Source organism: Lipotes vexillifer, unplaced genomic scaffold (genome assembly GCF_000442215.2).
Source record: "Lipotes vexillifer unplaced genomic scaffold, Lipotes_vexillifer_v1.1 scaffold1038, whole genome shotgun sequence".
NCBI lineage: Eukaryota > Metazoa > Chordata > Mammalia > Artiodactyla > Lipotidae > Lipotes > Lipotes vexillifer.
Genome location: NW_006780148.1, coordinates 467630 through 483597, shown reverse-complemented (window position 1 = coordinate 483597; position 15968 = coordinate 467630). Strand labels below are relative to the sequence as shown.

Sequence of the window (15968 nt, the reverse complement as noted above, 5' to 3'; positions counted from 1 at the left end):
CGAGCTTCTTAGTTGCAGCATGTGGACTTCTTAGTAGTGGCATGCATGCGAGATCTAGTTCCCTGACCAGGGATCAAATCCAGGCCCTCTGCATTGGGAGCAGGGAGTCTTACCCATTGGACCACCAGGGAAGTCCCTCTTGTGTCTATTTTTTTCTTGGTAAGTCCAATTGAAGATTTGTCCATTTTGTTGATCTTGTCAAAAGACCAACTTTTGGTTTTGCTGATTTTCTCCTTTGTTTTTGTATTCTCCATTTTATTAATTTCCACTCTAATCTTTATCTCCTTCTGCTTGCTTTGGGTTAGTTTATTCATCTTCTTCTAGTCTCTTAAGGTAGAAGATTACTGATTTGAGATTTTCTTCTTTTATAGGCATTTACAGCTATAGATTTGCCTCCGTGTACTGCTTAATCTGTATCCCATAAAGTTTGGTATGCTGTGTTTTCATTTTCATTCATCTAAGAGTATATTCTAATTTCCCTTTTAATTCCCTCTTTGACCTATTGGTTATTAGAGTGTATTGTTATTTCCATATATTTGTGGTTTTCCCACATTTCCTGCTATTTGGTTTTAGTTTCTCCATTGTGGTTAGAGAACATATTTTGTATGATTTCAATGCTTTAAATTTATTGAGACTTGTTTTGTGATCTATCATATGATCTAGCCTGGATAATGTTTAATGTATATTTAAGAAGAATGTGTGTTAGGATTTTGTTGGATGGAGTGTTCCATAGATGTCTGTTAGCTTCTAGTTGGTTTACAGTGTTCTTCAAGTCTTCTATTTTCTTGTTGATCTTCTGTCTGTTTGTTATATTCATTATTGAAAGTGAAGTGAAGTTTTCAAGTCACCAACTATTATTGTTGAATTGTATATTTTATCTTCAATTCTGTCAGTTTTTGCTCCATGTATTTTGGGGTCTGTTGGTAGGTGCATATATGTTTATAATTGTTATAGAATCTTGATGGATTGACCCTTGTATCAGTATAGAATATCCTTTTTTTTCTCTAGTAATAATTTTTATCTTAAAGTTTGTTTGTTCTAATAGTAGTATAGCTTAATTTCACCCTGATTTTGAAGGATAGTTTTGTTGCATATACAATTCTTAGTTGGCAGTCTTTTCCTTTCAGCACTTTGAATATGTCATTTCACTGTCTTCTGGCCTCCAAGAGAAATCAGCTGTTCAGTTTATTGAGGATCCTTCATATGTGATGAGTCTCTGCACTTCCAAATTCTCTTTTTGTTTTTCTTTAATAAATTTATTCATTTTTGGTTGCATTGGGTCTCCGTTGCTGCACATGGGCTTCCTCTATTTGCGGCGAGTGGGGGCTACTCTTCGTTGCAGTGTGTGGGCTTCTCATTGCAGTGGCTTCTCTTGTTGTGGAGCATGGGCTCTAGGTGCATGGGCTTCAGTAATTGTGTCACGCAGATCAGTAGTTGTGGCTCGCAGGCTCTAGAGCACAGGCTCAGTAGTTGTGGCATGTGGGCTTAGTTGCTCCACAGCACATGGGATCTTCCTGGACCAAGGATCGAACCCACGTCCCCTGTATTAGCAGGTGGATTCTTAACCAGTGCACCACCAGAAAAGTCCCTGTTTATTTGTTTTGTGTTTTATTATGATGAGTCTAAGTTTGAGTCTCTTTGAGTTTATTGTATTTTGAGTTCAGTGAACTTCTTGGAAGCATAGATTAATGTTTTTCTCAAATTTGGGAAGTTTTTGATTAGTCTTTCTTCAAATAATCTTTCTGTCCCTTTCACTCTTTCCTTTTCTTCTATGACTCTCATTATGCATGTTTGCTTGATGATGTTCCATCTGTCTCTAGGGTTCTGTTAATATTTCTTCTTTCTTTCTGTCAGGATGGATAACCTCAATTGATCTATTATCAAATTCACAAATTCTTCTCCTGCTAGCTGAGACTTACTGTTGGGTCTTTTCTAATGAATTTTTCATTTCAGTTATTATGCTTTTCAACTCTAGAATTCTTATTTGTTTTTTTAAAAAATAATTCCCATGTCTTTATTTATATTCTCTATTTGGTGAGACATTATCATACTTTAGTTCTTTAGAGATAGTTTCCTTTTGTTTTTGAACCTGTTTAAAATAGTTAATTTAAAATCCTATTTAGTAAGTCTAACATCTAGACCTCCTTGGGGACAGTTTCTGTTGACTGCTATTTTTCCTATATATGGGCCTTACTTTTCTTTTATTTGCATGTCTCACAATCATTTGTTGAAAACTGGACTTTATAAATAATATGATGTGGCAATGCCAGAAGTCATATCCCATTGTCTTCCCAGGATTTGTTGTTGTTGCTGTTTGTTTGTTTAATGACTTTCCTGAATTAATTCTGTAAAGTCTGTATTCTTTGCCATATGTAGCCACTGAAGTCTGTTTGGTTAGCTTAGTGTTCAGCTAATGATTGAATTAAGATTTCCTTACAAGCCTAGAATCAATAAGTCTTCCAACCTTTGCCAACAGGCTCTGTGTACTTGTTGGGTACGTCTTCAAAGATGTGGCAAACAGTTTACAACTCTGCCTTAGCCTTTACTTCCTGCTTGCACAGAGCCTCAAGGTCAGTCAGAGGTGAGAGATTAGGGCCTTCTAATGTTTTTCCTGGGCATGTGCACAGCTCTACTTATGAATGTGGCCTTTTAGACTCCCAGAAATCTATTGGAGATTTTTGATGCTCCCCTGGCCCCTGCAAGGGACATCTCATTCTCAAGCTTTACCTTAAGTGTTTTAGTTAGAGCCTTATTTGCATCAACTGTTATCACTGTCTCAGGCAGCTGCAGTGTTAAGCAACTGCTGATGATTATTTTCAACAAATTCCCCAGGAAGAAAATTGTTTGCAGTGAGTGAGCTCTGAGTTGGGTCAAATAAAGACAAGCTGCATGAGTAGGTGTTTCCAGGGAGCTTCCAGATAGGTTAGATAATATCAGTTCTTTGGGGACAGGACTTCTGGGAAACTCCAAACTCCTTCTACCCCCTACATAGTACCATGGTTGTGAGGCTGTTGGTTTTCAAGGCCACTGCATATCCTGAGAAAGGATGATGGAATTAGGGCAAGTCAAAGCAACTACAAAGCTTGGTTCTAACTGATAGTCAGTAATTTTCTTAAATAAACAGTCCTTGGATTTTGCAAGCCACAGTTCTACCCATGTAACACATCAGCTGGTTTTTTTTTAAATTCCATTTCTTGCCAACCGACATGAATACACTTGGTACTGTTACAATCATTGTCTAGACTTACTCATGTTCTCCTTTTGTTACTTTACACCATATCATTGTTCTTTTGCTGATTCATAATTTATAGAATGAACATTTTAATGCTTAAAATTCATTAAGTTTATGTGTTATATAATTTTATACCTTTCTTTTTTTGACCATTTAGGAGTTTTCAACTTTACCAGTATTGTAGGCTACTATACTACAAGCATGCAGTTTATTGTTTAAAAAATATTTCCTTAGAATAAATTATATTTAGTAATATTTGCTATCAAAGGCTACAAACATTTTATGCCTCAAGTTATTTCCAAAAGGATTATACTAATTTATATTTTCATCAATAATATGTGTGTTTATTTACATCCTTTACAACATTGACGATTAGTTTTTATTTTTTTAATATAAAAAATATATTAAAAATTATTAATGAGGTTGAACAACTTTTACATCTGCTTTATTTTATGTGAATTTTCTATTTTGTGGTCTTAAAAGTATTATAGCTATCCCATGAATAATCATTGGTATTTTCTTTACTTCTGAAAAAGTAAGTGAGATTGTCATATCGAACTTTATCAATTAAAGCCACTTTTAAGTTGTTTTCCTTAATATTAAAATGTCTTTTAATCTTTGTCACAATTTGTAGAAGTACTAAATGACATCTTTTTTATCCTAGCAATGAAGCTACCCTTTTTAATGTTACTTAAAAGCTAGTAGTATTATAGCTTTCCGATATTCCCAGAAAAATCTCATCTAACTTTAGCTACAATTTAAAGCATCTATTGGCTTTCGTCAATGTACTGAATTATGTCACAGATTGTTTCTTGAGGAAAATGTATTTTGAATGTACATAGCTAACGTTCAAGCAGACTTTTAGAATGTATCACTTTAAAAGCTTAGAATTTCTTATTTTAGTGATTGTACAAATGAAAACGTTACCTGAAATTGGTGACTTACTAAAATTCTACAACATTGTTTTTCCTTACAACCTAATCTAATGTTTGCTTTTTCCCAGTTTAAGGCCAGTCCTCTTGCTGTGACTTTCAATCTAACTGGGGAGACAGATGACATATTTCAGATACAACCAGATGGACTTCTGTATCACAGCAAAGCCCTGGACAGGGAAGCAAGAGCTGTTCACACACTCCAGGTGAACTGAGACCAGACAAAGGACACTAACTCTAATCTCTCTGAGCACTCTTTGTCCTGGAAGTATCACTGGCGCCTTCTTTCCTAGCACAGAATCCTGTTTCAGCTCTCCTGACACTAATGACATGCTTTGCAAATCTCATTTGTCTTTTTAAATTTAATTTTATTTTTTAACAACTAGAGAGGCGTGTGGCAAAGGTGTCCTCTTTTTTAGGCTTTATGACCAGAGTAACCCAATTTATATTGCTAAGGCTCTTAGATGGCATTACTCATCCAAATGAGTGGAAACCTGGATGGCACCTGGATCAAAATGATGGCACCTGGATCAAAACTAGCCAGTACTTCTCTGATATTTCACTGGTGTCTGCCTATGGCTGTTGGGTGGGCTCTGGACCCACAAAGAAGGCGGCACTGGTACTAGATGGAGCTCCTTTGGGCCTTCCAAGAAGCAGAAGTAATCAATGACCAAAGTCAGAGGCTGCCTAGAGAGACCCTTCTCTCTCTCTTTCCCCCTTAGTTTTCATGGTTTGTACCTCTATCTGAATGATAGAGAGCTAATTGTGGGGAAAACAGCAAGCCAGAAGCTTTCTGTTTAAATTTTACTACTCGCTCTGCAGATCAACCACTAAAATGCCTCTGTAACAGGACATATTTTCATACCCTCAAGGGTCAAAGTGTTCTTATTTTACTGATTCCAACTATTTAGAAAAAAAGCATGTCCCGTGTCCAGCCAACCCAACTGCTGGAAAAACACAGTCATGATTAGATTGGTTTAACTGATAGGGCCTCTATTTTAGCAGCTCCCAATTTGGGCTCTTATGGGTGTCTTTCTCCCCTGTAGTGACCAGGTTATTGGTTATTTGGGCTCATTTCTTTCAAGTGATTTTGAGTGTGTGATATGAGGTCTAGACTCACCAAGGAGGTTTTCTTTTCCTGTCAACATCAGGTCTCAGCCCTGGATGCTCATGGCAATACAGTGGAGGGCCCAGTCCCCATCACCATAGAAGTGAAGGACATCAATGACAATCGACCTGTGTTTCTCCAGCCAAAGTATGAAGGCTCAGTAAGGCAGAATTCTCGCCCAGGTAATAGGCAGGAGCCTGGAGATATCTGTGGAAAGATGGAAGTGTAACAGACAGAGGGGCAGATTTGTGTGGCTAACATGTGTAACTAGCATTCATTAAGTACTTACCATCTTATTTAAATTTTATTTATCTTATTTAAACTTCACAGCAATCCTCTGGGAGTTGTTTTATTATCCCCACTGCTCTAGGACACAACTTCTCAACGTTGGCACTATTGACATCTTGGGGCTGATAATTCTTTTTTTGTTAGGGGCTGTTCTGTGCATTATAGGATGTTAGGCAGCATCCCTGACATCTATCAATGCACCAGATGCCAGGAGCAACACTTCCCTTCCAAATTGTGACAGCAAAGATGTCTTCAGACATCGCCAAATGTCCCCTGGGGGGCAAAATCACCCCTAGTTAAGAATCACCATTTTAGGGTGAGAATTTAGAATGCCTTACAGCTTTAGAACACTCTAGAACACTCTGGAAAGGTAAGCTTACTCTCCCACATCCTCCCAGAAATCCACATTCTCATGGTCACTGCTGGCTTCCAGTTCTTTTTCTTCTCTGACTTCAGCTCCTAGCTATGACTCATCCCTTCACTCTTTTACTTTTCATTTCTACAAAAGCCCCTCATCAAAGCATAGGTGTGTGTGGCAGGCTTTACTGAAGATTTAGAGGAATGAAGGAGCATCATGTCATAACAGTGCACAAAATAAACATGAATATTAGACTGTGAGTTCTCAGAAAGACTTTTGGCCATTTCCATCAACTCACTGTCAAACTTCCCTCTGTGTCACTTAATCGCTATCTCTCACTCTTTAATGCCCACTTCCAATAACTCAGGAAGAATATTCCTTCCACTTTATTATGTGGAGCAATTTCACGTGTCTCTGTCCCTGAGGTTGCATACCGAAGGCTCACCACTAAACTCTGCCAAGTAATAATCTTCCAGGTCTTATTCTTTACCAATAAGGTTTATCTAATTCAGTGATTCTCAAACTTTTTGGTCTCAGGCCCCTTGTATTCTCATAAAAACTATTGTGGACTCCAAGGAACTTTTGGTTATATCCAGTGGTGTGCTAGTAAATTTTAATAGCTGTCTCTCCGGGGAGAAAAAACCCTGATTTGTAGAATTTGTCAATTTCTGTGGTATAAGTACTCTCACCATAACCTATTTTAAGCTACCACTGGTGTTAATAATTGGCTCACAAAATTTCTGAAAATTCAACTAGGTCTCACGAGTTGACTCCAATACGTCACTGGTTATATCTATCAATATTTATTGTATTTGAAATTGAAACTGAGAAATTAAAAAACATTTATTTAGTGATTGATTTAAAGTAATAAGCATATTTTAATAAAAATAACTATTTTCAAAGACAAAAGGAATGTTAAGAAGAATGGCATTCTTTTAATCTTTGCACATCTCTTTAATGTCTGGATTAATTGAGAACAGCTGGATTCTCATTTCTGTTTCTGCATTCATTTTGTTGCCATATGCTGTTTTGGTTGAAACATTTAAAGAAAAACTCTCCTTGCACAGTGTAAATAGTCTAATAACGCTTCAGATAACTGTGGATATTCTTTGATAATAGACCAAAACTCAAGAAGTGGTGGTTTCTTAAATGCTATTTTCAATGTAGAATCTGAAACCATATTAATGCCTTTTCTGGGATACTCCTTTATGCTAAAATCCATCAAATTATGTTGTGATTTTTTTTTTTTTTTTTTTTTTTTTTTTGCGGTACGCGGGCCTCTCACCGCTGTGGCCTCTCCCGTTGCGGAGCACAGGCTTCGGACACACAGGCTCAGAGGCCATGGCTCACGGGCCTAGCCGCTCTGTGGCACGTGGGATCTTCCCAGACAGGGGCACGAACCCGTGTCCCCTGCATCGGCAGGCGGACTCTCAACCACTGCACCACCAGGGAAGCCCTTATGTTATGATTTGAATGGGTCTTTCACACATGTATGACCCTAAAAACAGTCTCAAAGACCTCTAGAGGTCCCTGGACCATACTTTAAGAAACCTCATCCTAGAGGAAAGGGGCAGAATAAAGAATTATTCCACCACTGATATGAATTATGGCACCTTCCTCCATTCTATTTCTGCCTCTTAGAAGGCAAATGTGTCTGTGGTTGGTTTGGGTTTCAATTAATATCTTTTTTTTCTGGGTATATTTTGTTAAACAGGAAAGCCCTTTATGTATGTCAATGCTACAGACTTGGATGATCCAACCACACCCAATGGCCAGCTTATTTATCAAATTATCATGCAGCTTCCCAAGGTCAACAATGTCATGTACTTTCAGATCAACAACAAAACGGGGGCAATTTCACTTACTCTAGAAGGTAAGTTAAGTGATGCCCTCATATGACTCTCTGAGGCAGTAAAAAGGACCTAGATCTGTATCACCTTCAGAGACATTTCCTTTTCTTTTCTCTTCTACTTCCCATAGGATCCCAGGAACTGGATCCTTTGAAGAATCCTTCCTACAACCTGGTGGTCTCAGTGAAGGACATGGGAGGCCAGAATGAGCATTCCTTTAGTGACAGCACATATGTGGATATTATGGTGAAGGAGAATATTTGGAAAACACCAGAACCAGTGGAGATTGAAGAAAATTCAACTAATCCTTACCCCATTAAAATCACTCAGGTAGTGCCCAAGGAATGCCAGTCAATCAGCACTCACATTGTAGGGGCCCACCCTCATGGTCTTCACTGACATTTCTGCATAGCATCATTATGAAGCAAACTAAATAGACAAGGTGTCTGGCCTCAAGTCTCTGGAGTTTGCCATCATGGGTAAACTCTGGACTTTACAACTTGGATTCATATATATATATGTGTGTATATATATATATGAGTTTTAAAAGAGAACTTCACTCACCTTCACCTTCCAAGTAGATAATACTGTTGTTCCCTGTCAAGAGTGTAGGATATGGCTGCCCTAGAGTGGGCTGTATAAGGTACATGTACATGATTCAAATTTGGGGCTGCAAATTATTTTTGAAAGGCTGTTATTCCTTTGGGAAAAATCTCTATGCGAAAGACTCAACCCATCACAGGCTGAGGAACAGAGATAAGACTGGTCAAGTGTAAAAGCTGAGTAGACGACCTTTACCCTTGGAGCCCACCCCTGCCAACTCCATCTCCTGTGGGTACCTCTCCCCTCCATCCAAACCCTCCCCCGGTCCCACCTCTATGGCTGGTGTTCATCCTGAGCCCCCTCCTCTTTCTTTAGCTCCTGGAAATCCACTCTGGGGTTCACCCAGATCTGATCAGGAAGTTTCTTGGCGCAAAAGCTGTGAGTTAGTGGGAGAGCACTGGATTTAGAAGCAGATAAGCTGTTATGAGCCCCAACTTCTCACCAATAAAACGGGGATAATAACAGATCTTTGGGTTGTTGTGGAAAGTAATTAGTATCTGTGGAAGTGAATAAAAGGTATTAATGTTATGAAGGAGTTGTAGTCTGTAGTAGCCCTAATTTTTTTTAGATGACACTGTTGTTGTTAAGGGGTCCTGGAATGGCCTATCCCACCATATCTATTGTCTAACTTAAAAGGATTTTTATTTATTAAACGTTGAATTAATGAATTTCACTTTCAGAGGAAAAAAAAAGAATGAAAGCAAGAAATATTCTGCTTTACCAGCTAAGAAACTATGTCAGGACTCTTTACCGTGAGAATTTCAGATTGGGTTCCTTTACTAAAGTCTTCCTGTTTATTGTTTAGGTTACCTTCATAAGGATTTGTAAATGCTAAAAAGAACACATACACTTGTTTTCACTTAGGGCTGTCAAAGAAAAGAAAATCTAAAGAGCCACACCCAATACCTAGGCCTGGGGAAGGTACTTTGAGTGGCTTGAAACTGAATAAGAATGGAGGGGGACAGCTCAAGAGAGAACTTAGGCTGAATTTTTAGGGCATCAAAGGAGCTCACTTACAACTAAGAACATGGTTTTTGTCTTGGACAGATGGTGTGCTTAAATAACTAGAAAGGGATACCCTTCCCAAGCTGGTTTGAGAGAATAGTTTAGTGTGGAACTTTCAAATGGCTGTAAGACTATAGGCAAGTCACTTAAATTTTTGTGCCCTAGTTTCCCCATTTATAAGGTGGGGATAACAATAGTCTCTACCTCATGGGGCTGTTTGAGGATTTAATGAGATAACATATAAAAGTGTTTAGAATTATTTCTGGAATGGCGTAAAACCCTCAGTACGTGTTGTTATTAGTACTAGACTATCAGATAGGCCAGGCTCTCTCTGTAGCAAGTAGACAGGTCTTACTATTGAGTTTACTGATTTTTTTTTCAAACACCTTTATTGGAGTATAATTGCTTTACAATGTCGTGTTAGTTTCTGCTTTATAACAAAGTGAATCAGCTATATTCACTTATATCCCCATATCCCCTCCCTCTTACACCTCCCTCCCACCCTCCCTATCCCACCCTTCTACAGTGGTCACAGAGCACGGAGCTGATCTCCCTGTGCTATGCGGCTGCTTCCCACTAGCTATCTATTTTACATTTGGTAGTGTATATATGTCCATGCTACTCTCTCACTTCGTCCCAGCTTACCCTTCCCCCTCCCCGTGTCCTCAAGTCCATTCTCTATTTCTGTGTCTTTATTCCTGTCCTGCCCCTAGGTTCATCAGAACCATTTTTTTTCTTAGATTCCATATACATGTGTTAGCGTATGGGATTTGTTTTTCTCTTTCTGACTTACTTCACTCTGTATGACAGTCTCTAGGTCTATCCACCTCACTACAAATAACTCAATTTTGTTTCTTTTTATGACTGAGTAATATTCCATTGTATATACGTGCCACATCTTCTTTATCCATTCATCTATCAATGGACACTTTGGTTGCTTCCATGTCCTGGCTATTGTAAATAGTGCTTCAGTGAATATTGTGGTACATGTCTCTTTTTGAATTATGGTTTTCTCAGGGTATATGCCCAGTAGTGGGATTGCTGGGTCATATGGTAGTTCTATTTTTAGTTTTTTAAGGAACCTCCATACTGTTCTCCATAGTGGCTGTATCAATTTACATTCCCACCAACAATGCAGGAGGGTTCCCTTTTCATCACACCCTTTCCAGCATTTATTGTTTCTAGATTTTTTGATGATGGCTATTCTGACCAGTGTGAGGTGATACCTCATTGTAGTTTTGATTTGCATTTGTCTAATGATTAGTGATGTTGAGCATCCTTTCATGTGTTTGTTGGCAGTCTGTATATCTTCTTTGGAGAAATGTCTATTTAGGTCTTCTCCCCATTTTCAGATTGGGTTGTTTATTTTTTTGATATTGAGCTGCATGAGCTGCTTGTATATTTTGGAGATTAATCCTTTGTCAGTTGCTTGGTTTGCAGTATTTTCTCCCATTCTGAGGGTTGTCTTTTTGTCTTGTTTATGGTTTCCTTTCCCATTTGTTTATTTTTGTTTTTATTTCCATTTCTCTAAGAGGTGGGTCAAAAAGGATATTGCTGTGATTTATGTCATAGAGTATTCTGCCTATGTTTTCCTCTAAGAGTTTTATAGTGTCTGGCCTTACATTTAGGTCTTTAATCCACTTTGAGTTTATTTTTGTGTATGGTATTAGGAAGTGTTCTAAATTAATTATTTTATGTGTAGTTGTCCAGTTTTCCCAGCACCACTTTATTGATTTTTTTTGCCAAGTTGTTTACAAAACAACTCTAGGAGTTGGCAAATATTCTTTGTTTTAAAAAAGTAATTAATTAGTTAATTTATTTCTTTTTGGCTGCGTTGGGTCTTTGTTGCTGCACGCGGGCTTTTCTCTAGTTGTGGTGAGTGGGGGCTGCTTTTTGTTGTGGTGCACAGGCTTCACATTGAGGTGGCTTCTTTTTTTGTGGAGTATGGGCTCTAGGTGTGCGGGCTTCAGTAGTTGTGGCTTGTGGGCTCTAGAGTGCAGGCTCAGTAGTTGTGGTGCATGGGCTTCGTTGCTCCACAGCATGTGGGATCTTCCCTCACCAGGGATCGAATCCGTGTCACCTGCATTGGCAGGCAGATTCTTAACCACTGCGCACCCAGGGAAGTCTGTTGGCAAATATTCTTATCCCTGAAGTCTTTAAGACTAAAGACTTAGGGGAGGAATGTTCTTTATTTATGTGTCATTTGTCTTGCTTAAATAATAGCATGGTGAAGAACTGAAAGTGTCTCATCATCTTCACTGGTGAGTTCTGGGAGCTTGGCATCCATCATGGCTTAGTGCTCAGATAATGCCGCTACTAAGTACATTTTGTTTCTTAAATTGGTGTTTCATGACATGAAGTCTTCACATTCGAGCTTTCAAAAGAACAACCCACAAACTCTTTAGAGGGTTCACAAAGAATTGCTTTAGAGAAGCAAAATACCCCTATGTGCTTATTTGGAGCAATATAACTTAGTACAAAGGAGAAAAAAGGGGAAGGATTATTTTAAGCTGAAAACGAAAAATGTAATTTAGTAGTTATAAGAAACCACAGACATCTAAACAAGGTTGTCAGAAATTTCAAATCGAGAACCAGAAAATTGTTTATTTCCTTTCCAGTTCTCTCTGTCTGGATGTATCTTTCCTAACAATTCACTTTGGGCCCTGTAGGTGCGGTGGAATGAGCCAGGGGCACTATATTCATTAGTGGACAAGGAGAAGCCACCAAAATTCCCATTTTTAATCAACCAGGAAGGAGATATCTATGTGACTCAGCCCTTGGACCGAGAAGAAAAGGATGCAGTGAGTAATATTAGTAGGAGTTTCACAGGTGATGAGATCCTGGGTCCATGGATATCTGAGAGCAGAAACGATTTTACTTAACACCCAGCCCCCCACCAATATCCCCCAAACTGTGTTCTGAACCTCAGTGCATTATTGCTCTCAAAGACATGAAAATACCCTCCCAAATTCAGCCCATTTTATATTTTCTCATTTCCCAATTCTAAGCGAATTGATGATAAGGGGATAAATGAAAGAGCATTGAAATAGTTGTTTTCTCTGCCTTTTAAAGGGGATGAAGGATTCACATCTTAACTCTGATCTCATTGTAGTATGTTTTTTATGCTGTTGCAAGCGATGAGCATGGAAAACCACTCGCATTTCCATTGCAAATTCAAGTGAAAGTTAAAGACATTAATGATAATCCACCTACATGTCCATCTACAGTGACTGTACTTGAGGTCCAGGAGAATGAACAAATAGGTAAGAAACCGTGTATCTGTCCTCCCTATGTTAACTCTGTAATCCCTTTCTCCTCTTTGTCAGGTAAAAGGTGGGCAGGTAAACCTGATTGGGGATCAGTGGTCCATGCCCAGCACAGCATAGAGGTAGACTAGACTTTGGGACTCACATAGGTATAGTATTTAATTTCAAGCAATATCTGGGAAGAGTTTTTCAAAATTGGACATTTTATAACTACTACCCCTACTCCTAGCACTGTTACTGCCACTACTATTACTACTACTACTGCCACCCTTACCACTACCACTATCACTGTAACCATTTACACCAGTATCCTGTATACATGTATAAGGTTATCTCTTTGCAAGGTTTTTTTTTTAGATTTTATTTATTTATTTATTGGCTGCGTTGGGTCTTCCATTGCTGTGCACCGGCTTTCTCTAGTTACAGCGAGTGGGAGCTAGTCTTGGTTGTGGTGTGAGGGCTTTTCATTGCAGTGGCTTTTCTTGTTGTGGAACACAGGCTCTAGGCAAGCAGGCTTCAGTAGTTGTGACACACGGGCTTCAGTAGTTGTGACTCATGGGCTCAAGAGCGCAGGCTCAGTAGTTGTGGCACACGGGCTTAGTTGCTCTGCGGCATGTGAGATCTTCCCGGACCAGGGCTCGAACCTGTGTCCCCTGCATAGGCAAGCAGATTCTTTTTTTTTTTTTTTTTTAAATAATTCATCTATTTTATTTATTTTTGGCTGCATTGGGTCTCCATTGGTGTGCGTGGGCCCTCTCCAGTTGTGGAGAGCATGGGCCACTCTTCGTTGCGGTGTGCATGCCTGTTGTGGTGGCTTCTCTTGTTGTAGAGCACAGGCTCCAGGCTCATGGGCTTCAGTAGTTGTGGCACGTGGGCTCAGCAGTCGTGGCACACGGGCTCAGTAGCTCCGTGGCACATGGGATCCTCCCGGACCAGGGCCCCAACCTGCGTCTCCCGCATTGGTGGGCGGATTCTTAACCACTGCGCCACCAGGGAAGCCCCTGCAAGGTTTCTCCATAGATTCTTATTTGCCTTCAACAAACTCAGTGACAGGTAAAATCCCATCAAACTTGCTACATAAGTTAAACAAACATTCACACCCAATGTCAGATATCCTGCAATTGACCCTTGATTGTCCCTCTCTAGGAAGCTGATAATAGCTCATGAGGCTGGAAGACGAAGTTCAAATCCTATCTTTGTCCTTTTGTTCTTGACCTGTTTTGTTTCCTTGTACTGTGCCAGGATAGCTTTAGTTTTGTACAGGGATGACTACTATTAGAGCACTGTGATTTCTGGGAGTTTTATGACTTTGCTGGATTTGGGACACCTATTGTCTATTACCCCTTGGTGTTGAGCCCATTGGCTGAGCAGGCTGGCATTGCTTGAAATGTTTTTGTCTGTTTCATGTAAGTTTCAGGGGCTTACAGGGTTAGCAGGCTCTCATGACTACCATTCCCAGGGCTTGGCTGCCCTTGTAGGCAGATCCTCACCTGCCTCATGGGCATTCTCATCATTTTCTTTTGATCTCTTTACTCTTCTTTCCACACACTTTTCACACAGTGGGTGCTGTCTTGGTGGACACTGCTCACATGGCTTGAGTGCTCAATGCTCACTTTTTTTCCTTCTTGCTGTCAAGAGTCATATGTAGGCTATCTATTGTCAGTGTGTTCTGCTTAGGTCTTCTGTTTTTCATTTATTCCAGTTATTCTTACAACGGGAAGTATTAAATGACAGTTTGAAGGATTTCAGTTAATTTTAAGGAAGAATCTTCTAAAGTGACAGTGGAGTAACAATGAAATGTGTGACAATAGCCAAGAAACACCTATGGCATCACCCTTTTTGAAAATATGGGATGATCTGTGATGCTGAATGAAGGCAGAAGACATTTGAAGACCTTTGTAGATGATACCTCAAGTCTCTTTGCACAGGGCCTAACATTTAGTGTATCAGTCATCTATGTTGCATAACAAATTGTCCCAAAATTTAGCAGCTTAAAGCAGCAAACATTTATTATCTCACAGTTTCTGGAAGTCAGGAATCTGGATATGGGGTGCATGCCTTTTATTCAGAATCTAGATGTGAGGTGAGTGCCTTTGATTCAGAGAGAGAGAGAAAGAGAAAGGGAGAGAGCTCAAAAAATGGCAAGTAAGATGGAAGTCAGGGGCTTCCCTGGTGGCGCAGTGGTTGAGAGTCCACCTGCCGATGCAGGGGACACGGGTTTGTGCCCCGGTCCAGGAGGATCCCACATGCTGTGGAGCAGCTGGGCCCGTGAACCATGGCCGCTGAGCCTGCACGTCCAGAGCCTGTGCTCCACAACAGGAGAGGCCACAACAGGGAGAGGCCCATGTACCGTAAAAAAAAAAAAAAAAAAGATGGAAGTCAGTCTTCTTATAACTAATCTCAAAGTAACATCCCATAACTTTTGCTATATTCATTAGAAATGAGTCACTAGGCCCAGTTCGCACTCAAAAGGAGGAGGTTACACCAAGGCATCAGTATCAGGGTTGGGGGTATTGCTGGGAGCCGCCGTAGAGGCTGCCTGCCTTATTTGGGAGGAGGCCAGTACTAGTTTTCTGAAGCTGCTGAGGATGTCATTGCTGGTAAAACAAATTGTTCAGGGATGCAGCATGCTCTTTGCATCTCCAAAAGTGAGAATTTATTTTGTAACAATATTTCACAAAGTCTTGAATTGTGGACTTAATGGACCAGGAATTCTTATAAATCAATACAGATTGAGTCTATTCTCTATATGTAGCCCAAAGGGGTACAAAAAATGTCCCTGCCTTTTGGGGGCTTACTGTCTAGCTCAATAAAATACTCAATTTTTCCTTAGTATATTTATATTCTCCTGTTTGGTGTCTTATATTGGCCAAAATCTTGTGGGACTCATGTCCCCAAGTCTCAGCAATAACAACATTAATTCTGAAATCCCACCTGCTACCAAGACCTTTGTGTTCATACAGGAACTTTGTCCTCTCGTAAAAGCCCCACCTCCCTAAAGTATTTCTGAGTGCCCAAGAGTTGCTGTATGTACCTCTGAATCAGTTTGGGCTGCCACTTGTTCCTGGCCTTTGTCACTCAGGGACATGGCACTTCTTTGACTCCTGGCTCATTCATAAGTTCTCTGCTCCCACTGAGTGGTGTCTGCTACTGGAATTTCCCTGTCACTGACGTCAACAGCCTTCACAGTGCCTCTGAGAGCTGGAGGTTTCCTCCGTGGTGAGAGAAGGACAGTGTCCTCTGTGTTATGCTCCCTTGCCGGGGGAAAGGTCCAGAACAGGGCTGCTCAGACACCAAACAATCACAGAAGTTAGCAAGACACTCTT

At 39.9% G+C, this 15968-nt stretch overlaps 1 protein-coding gene across 1 annotated transcript in view; it reads left to right on the top strand.

Moving 5' to 3' along the window:
• CDH17 (cadherin 17) overlaps window positions 1-15968 on the top strand; it is a gene marked incomplete at its 5' end in the record, with an annotated part of 83390 nt that overhangs the window by 18940 nt on the left and 48482 nt on the right. The window contains 6 exons of the mRNA XM_007453239.1: window positions 4236-4370; window positions 5316-5454; window positions 7633-7791; window positions 7899-8098; window positions 12046-12177; window positions 12489-12639. Coding sequence (XP_007453301.1) covers window positions 4236-4370; window positions 5316-5454; window positions 7633-7791; window positions 7899-8098; window positions 12046-12177; window positions 12489-12639 — 916 coding nt within the window. The remainder of the gene's footprint in view (window positions 1-4235; window positions 4371-5315; window positions 5455-7632; window positions 7792-7898; window positions 8099-12045; window positions 12178-12488; window positions 12640-15968) is intronic.